This window comes from Mus musculus, chromosome 8 (assembly GCF_000001635.26).
Source record: "Mus musculus strain C57BL/6J chromosome 8, GRCm38.p6 C57BL/6J".
NCBI lineage: Eukaryota > Metazoa > Chordata > Mammalia > Rodentia > Muridae > Mus > Mus musculus.
Genome location: NC_000074.6, coordinates 45,068,043 through 45,092,421, shown reverse-complemented (window position 1 = coordinate 45,092,421; position 24,379 = coordinate 45,068,043). Strand labels below are relative to the sequence as shown.

At 41.8% G+C, this 24,379-nt stretch overlaps 1 protein-coding gene across 5 annotated transcripts; it reads right to left on the bottom strand.

Annotated features, from left to right (window-relative positions):
* Window positions 1–3,188: 3,188 nt before the first annotated feature.
* On the bottom strand, window positions 3,189–23,315 carry Mtnr1a (melatonin receptor 1A). Of its 5 annotated transcripts, none has more exons than XM_006509292.2 (3): window positions 7,079–7,325; window positions 6,781–6,868; window positions 3,189–5,225 (listed from the first exon to the last, which is right to left on the bottom strand). In XM_006509292.2, exons 1-3 carry the CDS (start codon window positions 7,079–7,081, stop codon window positions 4,357–4,359), a joined length of 960 nt encoding a protein of 319 aa, XP_006509355.2. In that variant the 5' UTR covers window positions 7,082–7,325; the 3' UTR covers window positions 3,189–4,356. The 5 variants fall into 5 exon arrangements, with proteins under 5 accessions (XP_006509355.2, XP_017168086.1, XP_011240478.1 ...); XM_017312597.1 differs by having other exon boundaries at window positions 6,781–6,865; XM_011242176.1 differs by lacking the exon at window positions 6,781–6,868.
* Window positions 23,316–24,379: the final 1,064 nt, after the last annotated feature.

Below are 24,379 nucleotides of genomic sequence, written 5' to 3'. Positions count from 1 at the left end.
CAATATGAGTATATAAGCAACCCTAATTATACGTAAATAATTTCTCTCTCATTAAACTCTAACAATAAACTACATTTTTATTCATTTATAATGTTTCTGTCTCAGAGATGAAAAATACAATCTATGATTAAGGCTCATGACTTTTATATACTCATTTTTTATTATTGTTCCAGAGTTAAAGTTATGATTTTTGCTTCACACTTTAAAACTTGGTTAAATTTGCATGATTCAGCTCATTTCCTTCTGCTTCTAGACAAGTGGAAGTTCATTCCATTAGGATATGTCCCAATATTTGGGAAACTTGATCATCAAAGGATTTCTTAGCGTTCTTTAGTTTGTTATTATACTTATATCTCACATATAGAGTTTAATTCAATATTTTTTTCTTATTGGCTTTATACTTTATACTTTACCTCTAACCTTTTGTCCTTTGACAAAATAAGCACTCATTTATTAACTTATTGTTATAATTACCTGTAGTAAATATTGATAACAAATAAGGCCGTTTGCATGTATTCTGTAATTTCAAATGGATTTCAAAATGCCTGTGACCTACAGCAATTTTCCCTGTGCAGGAATCATTTGCAATTGAAGCTGCTTTATTCTCAAACATAAAAGTCAAAGAAAAAGTAGGCTAGAGGAAGAAAATTTGAGAATTATTTTTTGAGGGAAGAGGTTGCTTAAAGATTATTATACAATGAATGGGCGGTGGTGGTGCGAGTGTGTAACCCCTGAAAGGATCCACACGTTCAAAGCCTTCCTGAGCTACATAGTAAGTTTAGGTCTAATTTGGGCAGTTTCGTGAAACTCTACCAAAATAAGAAGGGAATGGAGGGTTGGAAACATAGCTACTCTGTGTTTGCCTAAAGTTTGCAAGGACCTGGGTTTAATCCCCAGTAACACACACACACAGACACACACACACAGACACACACACACTCACACACACACCATATACACATACATACAAAAACACCTCCACACACATACCACAACATATATACCACATATATACAAACACATGCACACACACACACACCATACCAACATACACACACCACATATACACACATACACAAACACTACGCACACACATTCCACAACATACACACCACATATATACACACTACACACCAACATACACAGGCATCTGGAAACTCTTAATACATAATAATTGGGTCTTTTAAACTGACTTAAAATATACCTACTACATTCCAAATGAGCTTGGTTGTTCACAGTGAAATATTTGGTAACATCCTCAGAAGTGGCCCCAAAAATAATCAAAACTATTATTTATTTTGACATTCAGAATGAGTGTGCTTATTCAATAAGCAATTATGAATTTAATGGTTATGATTGATTACCCTATCTGATATCCTCCAAGAATTAATAAAGCTTGAAGATATATTGGGTGAAAATGCCATTGCTTAAACATGTAAATTATTTACACACATACACATGTGCATATTTAATAACGAACATGCAATTGATAAAATGAACTTACTAAGTCGTTTCTAAGCAAATGATAATTCAGACAGTGTAGTGGAGAGATACCAGTTAACTCAGTTGTTCAGAACGTGATGCTAATATAGAATTTGTGATATGTCCTGACTTTAGAATGTTATGTTAAATATTATTTCCACCATTTAAATTTGATTTGGATAAGAAATAGAAGTTTTGGATGTAAAAGAATTTGGTCACATTGTGAAGATACAATTTGTGCTTGTAGGGGCTGGAGAGATGGCTAAGCAGTTAAGAGCTAAGAACATGCAATTCTTTGTGTGTGCGTGTGTCTTTTTAAAAGCTTTTTATTGGTTCTTTAATAATTTCACATTGTAGCCTGGCAGTAGTGGTGCACACCTTTAATCCCAGCACTTGGGAGGCAGAGGCAGGCATATTTCTGAGTTTGAGGCCAGCCTGGTCTACAGAGTGAGTTCCAGGACAGCCAGGACTACACAGAAAAACCCTGTTTTGGAAAACCAAAAAAAAAAAAAAAAAAGATTTTCACATCATATACCCCAATCCCACTCATCTCCCCATCCCTCCACACCCACTCTCTGCCCTTGCAAACCCCCAAAAGAAAACAATAAAATAAAATAAAAAATTTCTCCACGAAAGCTGTGGTTTGCCCAAGCAGCCTTTCTTGTAGATGTTCATTGCCATGAGTCACTGGGCTGGTTTGAGGCCTCTGGCTTCTGCTGCAGGACCAAAGCCTGCACTTTTATTTGCAGGGAGCTTCAGCCTGGTTTCCAGTACACATAGCTTTCAACCTACTGTGTCTTCTGCTTCCAGGGACTCCAGTAAGGTACCTGTGTTTGTGTGCACAGACAGCCATACAGAACACACACATTGCAAAAGGTCTTTAAAAAATCTTGGGCATATATACCCCAACAATTACATGTGATATAATTACTTATTTCCTAAATTTTCCTGATGAAAACAGTCACCAGAGGAGTTTCATCTGATAATCTCTAATTTCCCAGAGAAATTCTATTTAGATATGCAGGTAACAGCAAATTTATCAAACTATACTTTCTGCCTGTGTCGATGTGTATGTGAATGCATGCATATGTACCTCTCCTTCTGCCCCCTGTGTGTGTGTGTGTGTGTCTGTGTGTGTGTGTGTGTGTGTGTGTGTGTGTGTGTGTGTGTGTGTGTCTATGTCTGTATCTGTGTGTATGGTCACAACCACCAACTTATGCTTGTATATGACAGTTTTGTTATAGGTCTCTATAATACAGGAAAACATCGCCTGTGATTTGTAGCAAAGCATTGTATGTAGCATACACCACAGTAGTCCCTAGCAGACCCCTGGGATAACATACAGCCAGCATTTATATAACCAGAGTCTGTCAAACACAGTTTGTTTTTGTTTGATTTTTGCCCCAAGACATAAAACCTTATTGGGATAAACAAACACTGAAATGAATTACTGTAGAGTCTTGGTTTTGCACTTTCTGTTGAACAAGAGCCATTTGGTTTAAACTCTTCCCTCCTCCAATCAGACCATTGATCTAGAGCTCATGTAGTACTGTACCCGAGTTCTCCTGAACCCTTCATTTTTAAAAGAACCCTAGACGGGTGTGGTGGCACATGCCTTTAATCCCAGCACTTGGGAGGCAGAGGCCGGCGGATTTCTGGGTTTGAGGCCAGCCTGGTCTACAAAGTGAGTTCCAGGACAGCCAGGGCTATACAAAGAAACCCTGTCCCTGTCTCAAAAAACAAACAAACAAACAAAGAACCCTGTAGATGATTCAGACAACCAACCAAAGTTCAAAGTACCACACGAAACCACACTTGGCTAAATAACTAATAAAGTTGAATAAAGCATACTTAGCCATTGCCTTCACACTCACAGCTGAATAAAATTTTGTGGTTTGGTAGATATTGGTCAGCCAGCATATGCAGAACAGCTCCAAGTGTCAGACACGTGGATGAGAGATGGAGCCACCCAACACTGTGACCCCACCAGTCAGTGGTGCTCTCTGGTGGCTCTGGTTTTTGCTATGCTGTGGAGCCATTTGTAAATTCCATTTAAGCTTTCTGCTCTTTAGTAACAGTCTTTTACCTCAATTTTCAGCTCTGCTTCACTTACTCACTTACAAATAAAACACACTAATCTTTTTTTCCCCCTTCTGGTTAGAAAACTTTTTGAAGATGTGAGGAGAAAGAGATTATAGTCATCCCTCAGGCTCTGCTGTGGACTAGTTCCAGGATCCCTGTCACCAAGTATATGAAAACCTGAGGATGCTCAAATAACATAGAGAAAAATGAGGCAGTATTTGCATATAACGAACATATAGCTTCATACATACAGTACTTTAAAGCATTGCTGGGTCGCATATAATGTTTAGTTCATTACACTGCATTGTTTAGGGGACTAATAAAAAGAAATATGTCCACGTTCACCACAGGTTAAGTTTTTTGACTATTTTAATTCAGCCATAGGTAAGAATAAACACTCTGTATCACTCGCTTACAATAAAAGGAAGGTCCCCATGGTCCCTCTTGTCTTGAGTTCCTTCCACATTTTGTTCAGGTTTGGTCTGTTGCTGTATATTGTAATCCTAAATGTGGGCAACCCCCAAGACCTGGTTGCCCCAGAGACGAGAGAGTCTGCACACAGACCTCCTCTGCTGATACAAGTTGTCCATTTAACATATGGTGTGCCTGTTCAGCATTCCCCTTGATACTAGCAATCTGATTATGGGGCAGACAGGAGATCCTTTCCAACACTATGGAGGCAACCCTGAAGAGCTTCAAGTTGGATAGACTGATTTCTAGACAAAAGAAAGCAAACAAGGAGAGCAGTAAGACCCCAACCAGTGTGGATAATCTGCTAGCACCACTGGCTTTTTAAACAGAGTCCACCTTTATTAAGTTATTATTGGGTATTAGTGGAGAGGGCTTACATTTAATCTTATCTGCTTCTTCATTTGAACTCTCCACAAAGAACATCTTGGCTGTGCACAACGAGACAATAATCTTTTTGTATTCCTTTCTGAAATTCTGATTCAGTAGTCCGTATATAATTGCGTTGAGGCAGCTGTTGAAGTACGCCAGGTAGTAACTAGCCACGAACAGCCACTCTGGGATCCTGGGGACCATGGTGGCAGGGTCTGAGGCCACAATAAGACCTATGAGGTTGAGTGGGGCCCAACAAATGGCAAAAAGTACAAAAACTACGAACATGGTGACAAAGTTCCTGAAGTCCTGGGGCTTCAGTTTGGGCTTGTTGTCGGGTTTCACCCTCCGTCTGACCTGAAGGACCAGGACCCATATCCTTAAGTAGCAGAAGATGACAATAATCATAGGCACGATGAAATGGAAAACCACCACTGCTATCGTGTACGCTGAGCTGACAGACTGGGTGAAGGTACAGGAGTAGATCCGGGGATCGTACTGGAGTGTTCCGGTTTGCAGGTTGGGCATGATGGCGATGAGTGTCAGCATCCATATCAGGAACACGTAGCAGAGCGAGTTCTTGTTACTGTATATTTTGTCGTACTTGAGGCTGTGGCAAATGTAGCAGTAACGGTTCATAGCGATCCCCGTGATGTTGAATATCGAGCCGATGACACTCAAGCCCATTAGAAATGCGCTGACTTGACAGTGTAGATATCCCAGATTCCATCCGTTGTTAAGGATAGATGTCAGCACCAAGGGATAAGGGTAAACAGCCACCACGAGGTCTGCCACAGCTAAACTCACCACAAATATATTCCCTGAGAGAGAAAGATGCAGAAAACACAAGTTACTACTGGTATAATCTGCATTGTATCACTGAGCATGCGCTAAAGAAAGGGGCTTTGGGAAGATAGCCAGTGCAACTTGCCATGCAAGGTTGAGGAAGGGTGGTTGGATTCTCTGCACCCATCTAAAAGTCCCATGGGTTTGGATGCCTGCCTATAGTCCTAGAGCAAGTGAGGTGTAGACATGGGGAACCCAGAGCAAGCAAGCTAGCCAGATAAGAGTAGTGGCAAGCTCTGGGTTCAATTGAGAGAGTCTGTCTCAATGAGACAGTGTACAGTGTACCATGACTGAAGAAGACACCAGCTATCAAGCCCCAGCCTCAAACCCATGAGCATACATGTGCATACACCTATACAGGCATGCAAATATATATGTTCATACAGCATACATACTTCCATATGCTAAAGAAAGGGAAGAAAGAAGGGGGAGGGAGAAAGAGGTGGAGAGGAAGAGGCAGAGAGACAATGAGCACGTGCACAAGAGAGAGAGAGAGAGAGAGAGAGAGAGAGAGAGAGAGAGAGAGAGAGAGGAGAACAGACTATTTCTACAACTTTTGTGATCCAATATTGCCAGATGATAAATTTAACATACGCCCCCAAGAAGTACAAACACTGTCCATGTTGAGTGAAGTCCTTTTTATGAATTTCCATGTCTCCAGAACATTCCATTTCTCAAAATATTGAATTTCTGATTAGTTCCCCTTCTTTTAACAATTCTCAGGATCATCACACTTTCGTGGCTTCCTTCGCTTGGGATGGCACCTGAGAAGTCGGACATCATCCTGTCTCTCAAGTCAGCCTCAGAGGGCATCCTTAAAACCAAGGTCTTTGATCTCTTTAGTTCTCCCAAAGGCCCTCTAGCTTCCGAGGTTGGAGGCAATTATACCTTTCATCCTTCAGTTTCTGGATTCGAATGCCGGCATCACTCCTCACTGGCTATGGAACTAGACCAAGTTATTTCACTTTGACAAGTTTCTATTCCCTCTTCTGTGTTACAGAGGTGCTTGATAGTGTGTCTCCCTCCTAGAGTCAAGTGAGCCTTAGGTGAGGTAGTTTATGTCAAGCACTGTGCCCTGTCTGCAACTCATATAAAATCCTGCAGAAGAAGAGATAGGAATTCTCTTGTATTTATGAATAACTTAAGATCAGAGCATTAAATCCCACATATTCACAGTATGTGTACTAATGTCATCTGTACTAATGTCATAACTGGACACGTTTTCAATGTATAGAAAAAGGACTCCAGCTGAATTTATAAGCTATTCTACTGCTATGCTCTTTCGTTTTGTGAACTTTTAAAGGCTTCATTTTCTAATATCCCTTCTGTTTTAAATGGCTCCTCAACCCAGTTTTGAAATTTTGATTAATTTTTTTTCAAAAGGCATCCAAAGCAGGCATGTCCACAGCCTTTTCTTATTTTCCCAACCGGAGATAAGCAATGCCCTCTTTGAAGATGCCAGAATTGTTTTATTCACCCTGCTTTGAATTTTAAATAGGTTATAATACATTCCATTTGATAAGAACTTACCAGACGGATATAAAGGGTTCTGGGGTACTGTGAAGGAACAGACAGGAAAGAAGAACCGTAACAGAATCCAGAGCAAGTTTGATGTCTTCTGTAAAAGCGGATAGGTTATTAACCTATGTGGAATGGCACAGAGTTGAGACTAGAATACACCACCTCATAGGCTAGCATAATGGCTCCTTGGTAAAATGCTTGACACACAAGCATAAGGACCCTATGTGAAAAGTGAGGCATGGTAGCACACACCCACAATCAATGTAACAGGAAGACAGAGGTAGGTGAGCCCCTGGAGCACACTGACCATCCATTCGTTCAGCACATACAATAGCTTCTGGACCAGGAGAGGCCTTGCTTCAAACACTAAAGAGGACACATTGGAAGGAGACACTCAGGATCCATCTTTGGCCTCCACAAAAATGAACACACACAAGTGTACTCTGAACATACATGCAAATACAGAAACATACCAAAACCAACCCCCCCCAGAAGAAGAAATGTCCTTAAAATGTCAATAATTGTGACTAAATAATATAGCAGTTTTACCTAGTAGTGTTCTTAGAGAGAGAGAGAGAGAGAGAGAGGGGAAGGGAGGGAGGGAGAGAGAGAGAGAGAGAGAGAGAGAGAGGGAGAGGGAGAAGGAGAGGGAGGAGAAGAAGAAGAAGAAGAAGAAGAAGAAGAAGAAGAAGAAGAAGAAGAAGGAGAAGGAGAAGGAGAAGGAGAAGGAGAAGGAGAAGGAGAAGGAGAAGGAGAAGGAGAAGGAGAAGGAGAAGGAGAAGGAGAAGGAGAAGGAGAAGGAGAAGGAGAAGGAGAAGGAGAAGGAGGAGAAGGAAGAGAAGGAAGGAAAGAAGGAGGGAGAGAGGAAAGAAGGAAAGAAGGAAGGAAAAGATGGAGGGAGGAAGGAAGCAGGTGGATTTCTGAGTTTGAGGCCAGCCTGGTCTACAGAGGGAGTTCCAGGGAAACCCTGTCTTGAAAAAAAAAAAAGAAAGAAAGAAAGAAAGAAGGAAGGAAGGAAGGAAGGAAGGAAGGAATGCAGGAAGGAAGGAAGGAAGGAAGGAAGGAAGGAAGGAAGGAAGGAAGGAAGGAAGGAAGGAAGGAAGGAAAAGAGGGAGGGAGGGAGGAAGCTCCTTCCCTGAATCCTCTAAACAAAACACACACAAACATCGCAGTGAGAGGAGACAAAGCCACCAGATAAACACATCTACATAGAATCTACATAGAATCTACATAGAATCTACATAGAATCTACATAGAATCTCTCGCTTATTTTTCCCCCAAACATTTGTATTTCCCAAACATTGATTGAAAATTAATTCAAAAAATTAAACTAATGATTTAATTAACTCACTTAGTTGAATAGTAATAAAGCATAATTGTTGTAAATGACAAAAAGGATCAAAGACACACACACACACACACACACACACACACACACACACACACACATCCAACCAACCTTTGACAGAATTTGTGGTTTGAATTTTAAGCTCTTTTAAAAGTAAAACTACACCAAGCCATTTTACCACACGACATTCTGGGTTAAAATGCACTTTTCTGATGCTACTTCAGGGTGCACCATACATATCAAATAATTTTAAACTATTAAATGTTTTGCGATACATTGCACTGACTCCGGGATCTAGGTATTTTGCTTGCAATTTGAAATTGTCTGTGGAGAAAAATAATTTGCCGTTAACCCTTTAGCTGCATCTCCATGAGCAGCTTTTAAAGGACCAACTTTTAAAGAATCCGAGGAGCTGGAACATTAAGTAAGGTGACTGCTACAGAAACAGAAGGATCTGTGCTAATACCCCCCCCCCCACACACACACCCAGGAAAAATGCCAGGCGTGGCTACAAGCACACACAGTCCCAGTTCTGTGAGTGGTACAGACTCCCAGAGTTCACTGGTGAGCCAGACACTAATCAGTGAGCTCTGTGTTCACTGGAAGACTGTGACTCAAAAACTAAGGTGGAGAGTAAATTATAATATATCCAGTGCTTACTTGTGGCCTACACACACGTATGCACCCATGTGTTATATATACATGCATACATGCATGTACACACACACATACATATGCATAAACATATGTAAACATGCAAAAACATATACTCACATGTACCACAGTCACACAAAGAATTCGCTTTTACGGCAAATTTTCTGGAAAATATTCATGTGTTTCTTACATTGTGAGCTCGAGGAACAGACACACACACTGTCTGTGATACCATCTAGAAATGGAGGAAACGCAGGTGTACCAACAAGCATGCAAACATCTGCCTTTGGAGAAGGCAAATCTGCTGAGCAGAGCCAGAAATACCCTCCTTCCCCCCACCTATCTGCGCTCAGTCTTGAGTCCCCTTCCCTTGTTAATCCTGGGATTACAGGGGTAGAGGAGACTTTGTTCTGACTGTGAATAAAGTGGATGGTGCTTCTTTATAGAATGCATTGTCCACCAGGATGGAGTTTCTCATGGCATGGTTCAAACTAAGGGATTTATTCTACAATAACGGGGCCATGCTCCTGGAATCCACTGAACCTATTATGTTTCCCATCCCAGAATATTGATCCTGTGTTATAGTGCCATTAAGTTCATACCAAAGATTCACTGGTCATAAAGTCGGGGTGGATGTTTCAGTCTTTCCTTTTGCATCCACACTAGAGACTCCTTGCCAACTGTTTGCTTCCTGTCCTTTGTCCTTGCAACTTTAGGTTTCTTTGGTTTTCCAAGTTATCAATCTGCAGGCCCCAGACCCTATGGATCCCAAGCTATCAATCTAGCCCAACACCTGAATAGATCACTGTGACATTGCAGATGAATTGACATCATGCTGCAAATGTCAAAAGCCCAGAGGTCCTTGATAGACTAAATCTTAGTTCTGAGGAAGAAAATCTTCTACCAGCTGGTGAGCCATGGTTTCACCAAAGTAGAAGTAGAGACTGTCACTGATATACCTTGGATTCTTCATTTCAGCGAATCAATGTATATGTGTGTGTGTGGGGGGGGTACTATTACTGTAATCCGTCTTAATGATTGAGAGGGAAGGCAGTTGTTATTATACAATAAGACTCGTAAACTATACCTTAAAGGCAAGAAAGCCCTAGGAAGTTTTAGCACTCCCAGATCCTGTAAATAAATCCAATGGAAAGCTAAGATAGCCCAAATTAGGTAGAAATATCAATTTCTCAGAGATTTAGAAACAAATATACGAGCCACCCGAACAGGTAAGGAACCATGATATGTGGAGGGAAGAGAAAATGGGGAATGGATAGTACATAGAACTATTCATAAGGATCATGTGACCAACCGCAGAGATGAGCACTAAAATACTTATGGATATTTCTTGTTTACCATGTTGTAATGCTATTAGCCATTGTTTTCTCTTCCCTTATGATATCAGCCTGCCATCCAGTCTGTGGCGGAAGTGAAGCTTGCATTTCAGTAAACTGTAGTGTATAAGTGAAGACTGTGACTCAGATGGAAAATAATAAAACTCATGTAGAGATGAATAAGAACTCGACTGTCTTAGGAAAGCTTTGCTGCACTCCAATTTTTCAGAAGAACAGTGACATTTTGTCAGGCGTCGTTTTTGGTATCTTCTTTATTAGGAAGTTATTTTTTGACTAAAATAAATATCTACTTGTCAAGGTACCGAAAGGGGATCTACTGTTTTGATGGTATGTTGAGTCACTTGAGGCAAATTCAAACAATGCTCCCAGAATTCTCTTCCCCAGAGAGACTTGACACAGAAGAGAAGAGTGAGGTAGCCACTGTACTTCTCATGCTTGGAACGATTTGTTAGACACTGATGTAGCTCCGTTGTGAAGTTAGCTGGGCGAGACTTTAAGAATGTCCTGTCATGGACCAGACTTTTATGGCTATATTAGGCACTTCGTTGCTTAAAAGAAGTCTGTCTCATGCAAACCTCATTCTGGCTTGCCTTTTGGATAGCTACTTCTGCATCACGGGGTGAAGTCACCATGCTGACACAGACATTGTGGCCTTGACTTTAGGTTTCTGTCCTTAACGTTGCCACATTAACCCTTCCACAACGACAATCTGTACATTGCTGTAATATGAAGAGAGTGGACTTTCTCCGGTGTGCTCTCTTCAAAATGCTGTCTGCAGAAGCTCGGCCGTAAACTCTGTCTTCATGTCTGCTTACTCTCCTTACTGTATAAGCCTTACCAGGGTTGCTACTAATGCCCACCTCAGATCCTCTTTGGCAAGAGACCCCGTTTCTCTCTGAAATATCTGAGACCCACAAGCTCCCGGTAGGCTCACAGTGGTTGGGTTCTCCAGAGACTGCCCTCAATGACCAACGGTCGATACACAGAGACAAAAGCCACATTACAAGCATGGTCAATGCTGTGGATGGATTTATGAACAGAGACTTCGAGTTGTAGATTAAGCTAAGCCCAGACTTTCCCTGAGTTCCCATCCTTGCTAACTCTCTCCCTTGCCTTATGTTGCTTAAAGAACCCCTGTCAAGACCCAGCTTAACCATGACAGATCAACTCTCTGACTTAAGTTTATATAACACCTCTTTAATAGGGGAGATCTGTCAGCCTCTTGCCAGGTCTGATGTCATTTGATTTCCCCATGTGTGTCCTTGGTAAAGACAGCCAACTTATCGTAAGTTAGCAGGCTGCCATCTCAGATATACCCCGCTCTGCTGAAAGGAAAAAAAAAAGACCCTTTAATGCTATCACTCTGCCTTTCAAGCAACATTTATTAACATTAACATTAATATTAACATTAAAAATTCCTCAAGGCTTCCCTACTTGAGAGAGGATGAAGCAGCTGACCACACAGGATCACCCAAGCTTCCTTTGGTGGGAAGCTCGCTGGTAGAGAAACTGCGTAAAGTTTAGTAGGACTTGTTGGGACTCTGATGAGGAGCTAAGGGTGTGTATGAGGGATTAATTCTCCTAATTTAACCAACTTGGCTGGTTTTGGTTGGGCCAAGGGGAGAGATTAAGATTAGTGACTCTCTCATAAGAATAGAGAGGAACAGCCTCGTTGGGCCACCAGCCTTGCCATTCAGCTATGACAATGTGCAAGAACTTAAGACAGCCCTGCAGCTCTGTGATAACCTCAGGTGGTTCTCTAAGGAAGCTACTGGCTTCCTGGTAGAAAATGAGAAACTTAGTCCCTCACATAAACTAATCAAGCTTTGTAGGGAGAGGGAGACGGTCTAAATGTTTCTTGGCATTGATCTCTGCTCCTTTCACCCTCTCTGCATGTGGCTACGCTCCCTGGAGCAAGCAACACACAAGCATGCACACTCACACAGAAGCTGGGACCCTCGAAAACAGTGTAATCCAGGACTCTGCCTGAGGTTCTTATGAACACAGAGCTCGGCACACAGTAGGCGCTCAAAAAAGATTTTCTGGAGGAGTGTACTCCAAGTCTCTAAGTGACATCTACATAGTAGGAATTAATTACTCTCCTGCATTTATCTACCAGGGTTCTGTTTTTTATCATTGGGCCAATTCGGGTTGTTGGTCTTTTTCCTTTTTCTGCCTTGGATTTTAACTGTGTAGAAAGCAAGACTGTAGACCCACTGATGACTGCTCATATAGATTTTTTTTTTTTTTTGTAAACAACTGAACTTCAGCAAATTCATAGATTCAGATCCAAGAGGCTAGGTTTCATGAAGGATTTGTTTTAAATGTATTGTTTACAGCCAATTCCATGTGGATAGATGTTAATGGTCTGACAAGAGGAAACTGCTAGGCTACTGGGTGGGGGTGGGGGTGGGGGTGGATATTCTTTGGCTGAGCAAGGGGACATTCAAAGCAGTTTATTTTTCTTCGTGGTGTGTGTGTGTGTGTGTGTGTGTGTGTGTGTGTGTGTGTGTGTGTGTGTGTGTGTTTCAAATCCCAGGGGCGGTATCTGACATTCCCGATTTTAAAAGGTCTGGTGGCTTTAGAAATGTATCTTTTCAGAGACTAGATGCAATCTGCATGCCAAGTATAGAAAAGAGTTTCTGTCTGGATTCACATCCTAGTGTTGGCGGGTGCTCGTCTTATGTCTGTTAAGTCGGTTTCCCAGAGCATCCAGCTCCTTGCTGGGTGTAGACCAAGGTGATAGTCGCACTGGTGAGGACCGAGAGAGTGGAATGAAACGCACTTTGCCTTGGGTGACTACTCAGTTCTCAGTTCTGCTCCCCTGATGGGAGCCACATGTGTTGTTTTGCAGAAAGTCCTTGTCATGTCTGAAACCAAGGTCTGATGAGGCTCCGCCCATCATCCCTCAGTAATGGGCATACCTCCATCTTCTTAAACGCTCTTCCTCCCGCTGCCAGCTGGCCTTTTCACTCAAAAACTCAAGCGAAGCTGGCCCCAGCACGGTCTCCTTCCTTTTAGTATGTTTGTAACCCACTTTCTACCGATATCGGGGCGCTACCCATTCTCCACAGTGTGACCCTCTTGCCTATCCGTTCCTCAGCCTCTCCCATTGTTGCCTAACACACTCCTTATAGGCTACCCTGTCCTTGGAACACAGTGTTTGTGCACACTTTCCACATCATAGCCTTCGTGTAATACCACGTTTGTATCCTACACTGTATGCATCTGAGAATTTCGGTACCCTCGTGTCTCCCTGGCGTTACTTCTCTTCCAGATCTTCAGTCCCCGCTCCTTGTCTCCAGCTTCCCATCTGATACTCTATCTGCTGACATAAAGAAAGTTGGAAAGTGTCTCACTTGCCATATGAATACAACACACATACATCAAAACTGACTGAGAAACAGTCAATCCCTTTAAAATAAAACAAAGCCCACGCCCTTCTGGTACAGTCTAGATCTCAGTAGTTGTTAAATCCTCCCAAACCCCCTGTGTAATTTCTTCATTTGGCTACACTTGTCTCAGAAAGACAATTTAGACGGAATATAAAATATTGACATTATGTTACAGCCTGTCTTCCTTCAGAGGGTAACAAATTACTGATAGCTGCACTATTTTATCCACATCCAAGAATTAGGTTGAAACAAACGGGTAATATTTCAACCACATTAACAAAGATTAAAAGAATCAGCATTGACTCCATTAACGGTGGTGGTCTTTGCTTCCTTATCTACTTCCCCCCAATCTTGAATCTATGAAAAGCCCCGGTTAATTAAGCAAATTAACTGTACTAAATGATAGCTCTAAATTGCTAAATCCAAAACAGCATCACCCTCATGATTTACAGCAAGAAAATCATGTTGCCGATTTACATATTAAAATTAAATCAAGGCTAGGGCCCGGAAGATTAAAAACTAGCAATAAAACAGTATGAAGTAAGGTTCCCATAGAAGGGAGTTTTAAGAGAGTGCAGAGATGGATGCTCAGAGGCAAAAATGCTTTCTGCTCTTGCAGAGGACCTGTAACTCCAGTCCCAAGGGTCAACACTTTCTTCTGGCCTCTTTGGGCCAGGAAGTTTTTCTGCTATGTTAACATGTTGTGATTCATATATCTTTTTAGTTCATGCTTTGTTCTTATCTATTAGATAAAATGGTTTTAACGGCTGCATAAAGACAAAATCTAGGCAAATTGGAGAGACAGCTTGTCAGGAATGGAATTCACATTACACATAGTGCATCTCTCTCCATCTTCCCAAAGATGTGTCATTGCCCTGTGAGGAAAACTTCCCAAAGCCTTTTTTCTGGTATTTGGCAATACACAGCATACAACCTCTATCTGTGATCACCCACTTTGAGCTAGCAGACCAGACCTTCTTTCGGCTCTCTGACACTCGGGCCCCTTTGATCAACCTGTCCCACCCATGTCTAAGGCACTGTCCTGTGCATAACTTCATTCACTTAAAATCACAAATAATATAATAATTTCAATTTCAATTTTATGTCTTACTTTTATATGAAAATAAAGTGGACAAACCTTTAGGGTACTTGCTAGCAAAGCATGTCTTTGAAAGTAGGTGTCAATTTTTTTTTTTAAAGAATTTAAAGATGTGGGCTGGAGAGATGGTTTACTGGTTAAGAGCACTGACTCGTCTTCCAGAGGTCCTGAGTTCAATTCCCAGCAACCACATGGTGGCTCACAACCATCTATAATGAGATCCAATGCCCTCTTCTGGTGTGTCTGAAGACAGTGACAGTGTACTCAGATACATAAAATAAATAAATAAATCTTAAAAAAAAAGAACATAAGATGTTCTATAATTCTTCGTATTCATTGCCGTGTGTGGTATACTTGTGAGATGTGTGCACATGTGTGTCCTTTTTTTTTCCTGTGTGCAGAAGCCACAGGAGGACATTGAGTCCTCTGTCACTCCCCTACTTTAGTCCCTTGAGACAGGGTCTCTCACTAGTCCTGTACATCACTGTGCCAGCTAGTCTGGCTGGACAGACTGTACCTCCTTCCCCGTGTTTGAGTTACTGCATGTGTGGCCTTGTCCAACTCTTATGTCAGCAATGGGGGATTTGAACTCATGTCCTCATGAGTGTGCAGTAAGTGCCCTTACCCACTGAGCTATCTCTTTCTCCTCTACATGCTGTGCTTCACACAGATTTAGAACAGAGACCTTTACTCTGACGTAGTATCAAGAATTTTAACGGCCAATCATATTCTGGCTTGCACTGTGAGAATACAATGAATATTTATCCCAGTGAATATTCAATTCAATCAACACTCAGCTGGATATCAAGGCAGGTAAGCATCCTTCCCAGCTGTGTGCATTAACAACTCAAATTACCTGGAAAACCTTGAATAATAGTCAGCACTCTTCTGTGTCCCTTCCTTAGAGGGTAATCCCTTCAATGTGATTGTCATAAATGTACATCTCCCTGGGGGGCGGGGGGAATGAGTGCTTGAAATCTCAAGCCTAAAAATGTAAAAGTTTATCTTGTCTGCAATACTGTTAAACCTCACTGAAAGTGTCTACGCTGTCATACCTCTCCTGTGAGTTAGCGTGCTTGGCCAACCTATTGGAGAGGTGAGAAAAATGTGGGTACCAGTTGAAGATCTGCCTTTACAGGGCTGAGTGGGTGAAATGAACAGCCCAGGCAGAGCTATGTGCATGCGCCATTATGTCTTTAAGAAACATCCATTGACTGCATCTTTGATGGTCTAGAAACCCTAAGAGAGCATGTGTGTTTCTGTTTTGGAAGGCAGGGTCTCTCTGCCAGCCTGACAACCTGCACACAGGTAGGAAAGGAAGAAAAGTCAATACAACCAGCCTGTGTAAATCAATGTTTACCTATATATCCTTTTGGATCATATCTCATTATTTATATGTAAGTATTGAGAGGTGCAGAAATCTTCTCACTCAGCAAATCAGTAGGTGTAAATCTGCAACTTAAAAATGGAATTGAACTGAATTTGATCAGATTGTATGTTCTTCCATTCTTTCTCTTAAAGTAAAAGGGAGTGATCCTACAGAATCCTTTGGAGAGTTTTTGAGGTATTTTTTTTTAAACCGATTTAAAATGATTTTAAATCTTCATTTATAGAACAATCTTTTAGAGTATATACTTCAGTTATATAGTTAAGAATTCCATTTAAACATTCTGGAACTTCTTAATAAAAGATGTATTTTTCTTTTAATTATATATATCAAGAGTGGTACACACTCTTAACTGAGGATCTATCTCTCCAGCCTCTTATATTCTGGAACATTTGGTTGCACATGTTTATACACATATTTAGGGATTATAATAGATATATAATATGTTATAATACCGAAGAATTGGCACGTGAAACACCTCTGCATTATTGTAGCTGTCTCCATTCCTGCCCTTAATCCTATTAATAACTCCTCTTCCATCATCATCACCATCCCCATCCCCATCACCATCACCATCACCACCACCACCACCACCACCACCACCATCATCATCATCACCACCATCATCATCTCGAGCTGCCTTTCCCTTCAAGCCCTACCAGGAGCTCCCAGCATTAACTGAAGGGCAGAGATACGCACAGGCAACCACAGCATTGACCAGTCGCGGAAACTGCTACAGGGAATTTACTATCGCGATACAGGGGAGCACCGGGGCTCGTAGGGCCCGTTTCATGGTGAAGGATGATGGAAGTCCCTTTAGAAAGGATGTTAAGAATGTGCAATCTATTCAACAAAGAATATATAGGGAGCATAGGCTTCCTATGAGCCCGAGTCCCCACAGGACCTATGTGCTATGAGGGTGTGGAAACATTGGCTCGGAGAAGCATGTCACAGGGTTCCGAGACCTTAGGGATGTATGGTCTAGAGACCCTTCCTACGTCCTCTCTTCTTTGTTCCTGTTCTCCAAGAAGTGAAAAAGATCCCGCTGTCCTGATGATCTGCCCAAAACGTGGGTGGCTGTGATCATGGACTGGACCCTTTGAGACCGTAAGCCACAGTGACTCTTCCCACATAAGTAAAAACTTTAAGCAGCATTTTCTCAGAGCAAAAATAAAAGTAACTCATGGAGGTCCCAACCCTTCGATTCCTGGCTGAATTTCACCTTTTGCTACTTTGTATTTTGTATTTGTTTTAGGATAGAATAGTTAAAATTAAATTAACGTTAAAAAAATAAAAGCAAACTAAATAGAACTAATCATTGCGTGCTCTATAGAAATACTGTAATACTGTTATTTGTATGTAAAGTCAAATATGGCAGGTAATTAGATGAATGAATAGGTAAATAGACAGGTGTGTGGGTAAGTCCACTGGGAGGCTGCTTCTAACCTTATCTTCCTAGGTTGTGCTGTGAGAGAATAGTATTAGCCTTATTGACTAGACAGACCTGTGTTCCTCATCCCAGAGACACGCTTCACACAAAGGTAGTCATGAAACTCAGCTTGGATCCTGACTTTAATTCCTGGTTTTTGTTTTTGTTTTGGTTTGGGTTTTTGTTGTTGTTGCTGCTGCTGCTGTTGGTTGTTTTGTTTTGTTTTGTTTTGTTTGGCATTGCCCCGTTGCTGGGTTCTACAATAACAAAACCTGATTCCCGGGCTATGACTTTGGGCTCTCCATTTTCTCAGCTGCCTGATGAGACTGTGATGCAGACAAATGAACTGTGGGAGACTGCTTTGAAACCTGCGTGCTGTGCTATGCATTTAGTTATGGAGTGTTAGAGGCTGGATTTGCTACATGGGAAAATAAGTAGAAACCAGACCAAATATGCTATTCTGGGAAAAGTATGACCAGAAAAAAAATGCAGTTTTATTAGTTTCTTGTTCTAATATTCTCAGGCTTGGAAATGCTTCTAACACAGATTGTTCTATAAAGTTTTAAAAATTCCCCAAGTGTTGGACTGGAAAACTAATTCATATAATCGTTGCCATTGGTAAGGTATACATTACATATAATAAATGATTTGATTCTGTGCAGAAATAATCAGTCAACAATGACGACCAGTTTTTGTTAAGCCAATTACGGGTCACGGCAATAAGCAAGTAAAGTGTTTCCACACGTTTAGATTAATGATGTACTGAGAAACTGGCTCAGCCTGCTACTTGCAATTCACCCCAAAAGCTGTATTATTATTAATTTTTTTACTAATACTCTGATTCACTTCTAATTGATGCTCACCATAACATTCACAGTGAGAAGATGCAAGACACAAAATTCTTTTTTGGGAAAAACACTTCTGAAAGCATAAAATGATTTAACATTTTTTCCCCAGATGTCTGTTATCTTTAAATAAATTTCTCTTTTTTTCCAATTATCTGGTATGTGTATATTTTATTTTGATGTCTAGTGTTGTTTTCAAAGATCTCACGGGGCATTGGTGTTTGAATCCCTAGTAACCCAGGCGACAAGCCAGTCTTATGACCCTCATACAGACATACTAAGTTGATGGAACAGGAGACAATATCTTATTCTTTATATTTGAATTCTTCTAACGGGTAAAGTGCTAGTTTTCATTATCTATGGGATACAGCTGAGAGCCATGTGCTACTACATAAACTTCAACTCTGCCGTTTTCTTCTTAAACAGTGTCATAACTGAATGGCAAGGCTGGCCACTGACAGAGGCTGCTCCTCTCTAATGAATACATCCTGATGGAGAGTCACGAAAATTCTAATCTCTCCCCTTGGCCCAACCAAAACCAACCAAGTTGGCTAAGTTGGATGAATTGATCCCTCATACACACCCTTAGCTCACCATCAGAGCCCCCAACCCATGCTTCTAAACCTCACCCATAGTTTCTCTACCAGAGAGCATCCCACCGAAGAAAGCTTAGTGATTCTGTGTGGTCAGCTGCTTCACCCTCTCTCAAGTAGAGAAGCCTTGAGGGTTTTTTAAAACACATAAATGTTCCTTGAAAGGCAGAGCAGATAGCATTAAGGGATTTTTTTTTTTTTTTTTTTTTTTTTTTTTAGCAGAGAGGGGTATATCTGAGATGACCACCTGCTAACTTAATGGTAAGCTGTCTGTCTGTACCAAAGACATACATGGGAAATCAAATGACATCAGACCTGGCAAGAGGCTGATGGATCTTCCCCACAGAAGAGATGTTATCTATAACATAAGCCTTAAAGCACAGGCTCTGGGCCACTGGCTTTAGCAAGTCCCATGCTTCTCTGTTACCCAGCACCGCCATCCTCATAGAGGAGCATTTGACTGATGAGAAGGCTCATCTGCCTGCACGGCTATCCCTTGTTAACCACAACAGATTTGTTCCACGGCCCCTGTGGTACCCAACTCTACAGATGGTCAGGTTGCTTACATCAGGTGACAGGATAGCTGCATAGAAACTATGCACATCTCCCATACAGTTTAAACCATCTCCAGGTTACTGATGCTATCCATAGCAGGTGCCGACTGAGAAGGCACCAGGAACGTCCCCGTCATCCCAGCCACTCTGTGGAGGTGGGAAGTTCAAGACCAGCCCAGAAAATTAAAGCAAAACCAAATTGTGAATGCTATACAACATCTCTCATGCTGTCCTGTTCATGGAGTATTTACAGAAACCACACATGCCCAGTGTCTTTGACCCTCAATTGGTTGATCTCTGGATGTGGACTCCTGGAGATATGAAGAGTTCACCTTATTTGCTTTCAACCTATCCCTGGCGTGAAATTCACTCCCTACTCTGTCTCATTCTTGTTGACTCCCAAGGGGGCTTGGAACTTGGAGTAAGATGGGTGGTTTATTGAGGGTGCAGAGTGCTGTCAACTATGTCTGTGGCTAGAGAGTCACTCTGGGGGCGGAGCAACATTACCTTCAATTACACATGTTTTACTTGCCCTGCTATACATTCAAATTTAACACCAATAATGATAGCATGGGGTCTTCCGTAGAGGGACACACGTCATAATTAGCAACCAGGCCCTTGTTCTGTAGTGTTTTCAGATCTGAGCAGAGCACCTATCTGCTTCTGCAGCGAGCACCACAAAAACACACATTCACTCCGTTTTCCAGGAGTGCTTGGATTGAGTTTATCCATGATGTTGTCTGCCACAGTGTGCTCTCTCCTGATGTGCAGCAAACCTTCTTGATGCTCACAATCATGGGCACTGAGTCCCTAGTATGGAAGCTTTATAGAATTCTGAATTTTCTATAGAGCCCAACAGGCTATACCTAAGAGTCTAACATATTGTTAACATTCATCTTTTGTTTATATACTATACAGCTTGAATAGACAGATAACTGAATTTTGAACAGGCAGAATATTATTTTAGGAAAAGGTTTAATTAAGTGTAATGTACATAGAGAAAAATGCAGCTCTGCTTTTTAGCAAGCCAAAAGAAAGATAATAATAATAATAACAATAACAATAATAATGTTCAAATGCCTATTTAGTATTACTTTCTCCATCTTTTTCAAAATATTTTCGTTTTCATCATTTCATTTGATACTTGCAACAATTACGACAAAGCTTTGTGGGGGGCAAGGATGTAGGTGTTATCCCTGTCTGACAGATGTGGAAAGTGAGGGTGGATCACAACTGATTTCCTGGATTGGTATGTATACAGTGAGAATCTTATACCCACTTTAGATGCACCATTTCTCGTTAGCAAAATTTGCACGGGAGCAGAGCAGACAGTCTGTCAACCTTTCACATCTGCTTGGTTGCTTGAAGGCAGTGCCTGTTATGATTGACCGGCCCCACCGGTGATAAAATATCAGAGATTTCTTCCTGAAGACATCAAAGGCAAATGTAGTCTCTTGAGAAAAGGAAGAGGGCAGAAATAATTCTGCCATGGTACCAGACTTCCGAAGGAAAGAACTGCTTTGGAACTCAGATGTGCTAACCTTATCTTTTTCCTCTCTGTTTCTCAACTTTCCCCTTTTCAAAAAGAGGATGTTTTTGTTTTTATATGTATGAGTGTTTGCCTCCATGTGGGTATGTGTACCACGCGCATGCCTGGTACCCGTGGATGTCAGGAGAGTTTGTAGGATCTCTGGGACTTGGAGTTACCAATGGATGTGAGCTGCCATCTGAATGCTGGGAACTGAACCTGGGACCTCTGTAAGGACAGTCACCGAGTCGTCCGTCCAGGTTGATATTTTTTTCATCTTCCCGTTTTTAAAACCAACAAGATAAATTGAACAAATATACAAATTGCGCAATCATTAAAACATTTATTTAGTTTGCCTGGAACTCAATCTGTAGACCAGGCTGGCTTCAGACTCATAGAGACCCAGCTGCCTTCTATTCCCAAGCACTGAGATTCAATGTGTGCACTTGGCACCTCTGAAACTTTTAATAGGCATCTAACAGTATGCTTGAATCAGCTAGCTCTAGCTATGGTCCAAATCACTATTTATTCTTAAAAAAAAAAAAAAAAAAAAAAAAGAGCCTCAAATGGTTTGAACTCAATGATGGTGTGTTTGAGCCAGTAGTCTAGTTATATAAATATGATGCTCTAAAGCTTTGCAAATTAAAACTCACCAAGGGTCTTCTGTACAGTGAGAGGAATGCAGTATATGGACTCAAGAAGTTGCTTAGACAATAATGTTCAAAATAGTAGGACAGTTGGGGTACTTTTCCCAAGCCACCAGAATCGTGAACACCTTTTATAGGAAATGTCTCATAGGATTCAGACTTCTCAAGTAAAGGTTATAGAGACCAATGGAGCAAGGTAGGTGAGCTCCAGGCAGGAACCCCAAGAATTAGAGCCTCCCACTACTGAGCCTCACTACACCCTTCTCTGTAAAGTGAATGAGTCTGATGCCCGACCCTTGGGCTCACTCAAGGACTTTCTGTATGGGTGCTCAGGGTCCCAGTGCAGCTTGTGGAGACTCCTAGCTCTCAGAAGGGGTGTGCTCCCCCAACTATTCGCTTATCCCAACTATTCATTTATTACAGTGGTGGAGACCAAGCCTAGGGCTTTGCCAATGCTCCACAAACAACAACCACCAAGCTATTGAATTCTGAAGACTGGATTCTAGTTTAGGCCGATCATCCGTGAAAGGAAGTCATCCCGTTTTCTAAGCCAAACTGAATTCACATTATCAGATATTTTCAAACTAATTCTTGTACTTTGCACAGCCCGAAGCGTTGCAGAAGCTAGGCCAAAGGTGAGCCACATGCTGCCTGAATTTGAGTTTTCACCAGCTACCTGGTTTAGGACAAAAATATCATTTGGGGCCATTTATTTAAGCAAATGGATTCCCCTCTACCCTTCTACCAAAAGTTTACTTCCAAACCAGGAACAGAAATCCAAGCAACCTTGACGCTGTTTGAAGGCATAAAAAAGCTTAGGGAGAACCGACCAACCCGCTCTTACGCTCTTACGCAGGGTAACTAGGTCAGCTCATTGCTCCAGGGAACCCCAACTGTAACTCAAACACAGAATTAACTCTAGTCCTATATTCTATGCAAATGCATTTCTCGCTACAGTTTTCATCTTCTAAAATGCAGATTTGACTTGAGGAACAAAGGTGCTTCCTCAGCATTCTTAGCATCTTCCCAGACTACCTTGCAATTTGGTGCTGTTAGCTGAAAACCACACCTGATAACAAAAGCCAAGCAGTAGCTCTGTTGTTTTTGGCGGCTTCTGCATCTTCTCCTATTTTTGCGAAGTTGGGGGAAATGGATTTTATGCAAATCCAAACAACTGATGATGAGTTCGTTGATCTAGATGAGTAAAGAGATGCTGTGGGAGGGAACAGAGTTTTACATCTCTAAGAACTGAAGACTCCTGGATGATCTTTGTCAAGGCATCTTATAGAGGGACAGGGTCAAGAGAAAGGAGAGAAAATTATCCAAAGTCTCATTTCTCAGAAACGGACTTTCTGAAGTTTTCTCAGTGTCCCGCAATGGGGCTAGCGCTGGGAAAGGTGCCCGGAGCCCCTACCTGAGTTCCTGAGCTTCTTGTTGCGGTACACAGACAGGATGACCAGCAGGTTGCCCAGAATGTCCACCACGATGGTAAAGATGAGGATGAAGGCCAGTGTAGAGGCCAGCCAGGACGGTCGTGGTCTCCCTCCCTCCCCGCCGCCTGGAGCCTGCTGAGTGGCATTGAGCAGCTCGCTGACATTGCCCTTCATGGTCCCCTGGGTGCCTCACCGCAGCACAGCCAGGGCCATTGTCCTGTCGCCCCGGAGCCCTCAACTGCTCAGCTCTGCTCGAGCCCTCTCCGCCACTTTTTATGGCCCTCCCGCGTCTACTTTGCATCCTTATGATTGCTTCGCGGCTGTCCTGCCCACTCCAGCCCCTCCCGGTGGTAGGACACCCTCTCTGCACTTGGCCACTGCCGCCTGCTGACACCTGCTGTCCACTGCCCAGCAACTTGGACTCGGAGGTCCCACAGTGCGTGCACGTTGCGCCCCCGTGTGGCGAGACTCGGTGAGACACGTGGAGGCATCAAGTGGAGGGAAACTTGCACCCTGGAAGGCCTCGATTCACGAACTTGAATCCTAACCAGGACTAGATGCCCTGGATGTCTTATCCGGAAAATGAAGATGAAAATAGAATCTAACTCATCAACTTTAATAGTCAATGATGTGTAAAAATAAAGTAATAATGATATTAAATCACACCCTTTCCGTCTGGCATAGCACGATTTAATGTCTGTTCTGGGTGTTTCTGGCAATTAAACGAAACAAAATGTAAATATTTGCAGATGACAGGTGTATATGTTCTTTTGAAACTATCAGTGAAAACAGAAACTTGAGATAATAGAAGCAGACGTAGAACCACAGTGTAAGATTTCTGGGAAGTGCATTAGCCAGCTCTGTACAGAATGGAACAAAACCCCAAAACTTTCTTCAACATGGGGAAGGAGACTTACACAAAACATATGATGTTCTCATATTGAACACTTAAATTTTCATGCTCTCCATATATTTTATGGCTGTCCAATTCCTAAGCATTTCCAAAGTCCCTTTGAAAGAGTGAAGAAAAATGAAGAAAATACATTTTAAGAAGATGAATACCAGAAAAGCATGACATGACAATATTAAAATCTGTATTAAAATTAAACAATGTGTCGTAGCTCTGGAGGCTGAGGCAGGAGAATCAACACCAGTTTGGGGGCATCTTGAGCTGTGTGGTCAATCAGTGTTGCTGTATAAAATCCTGTCTCAACAAATCATATTAAGTAAAATGGTTGTGTTCATCAATAATTTCAAGAAGAAATGCAATGCAGAATTGAGGGGCCTGAGCGTGTGGCTCTGTCGTTAGGGCTCCTGTGCAGCATTTGCAAAATCTTAGAC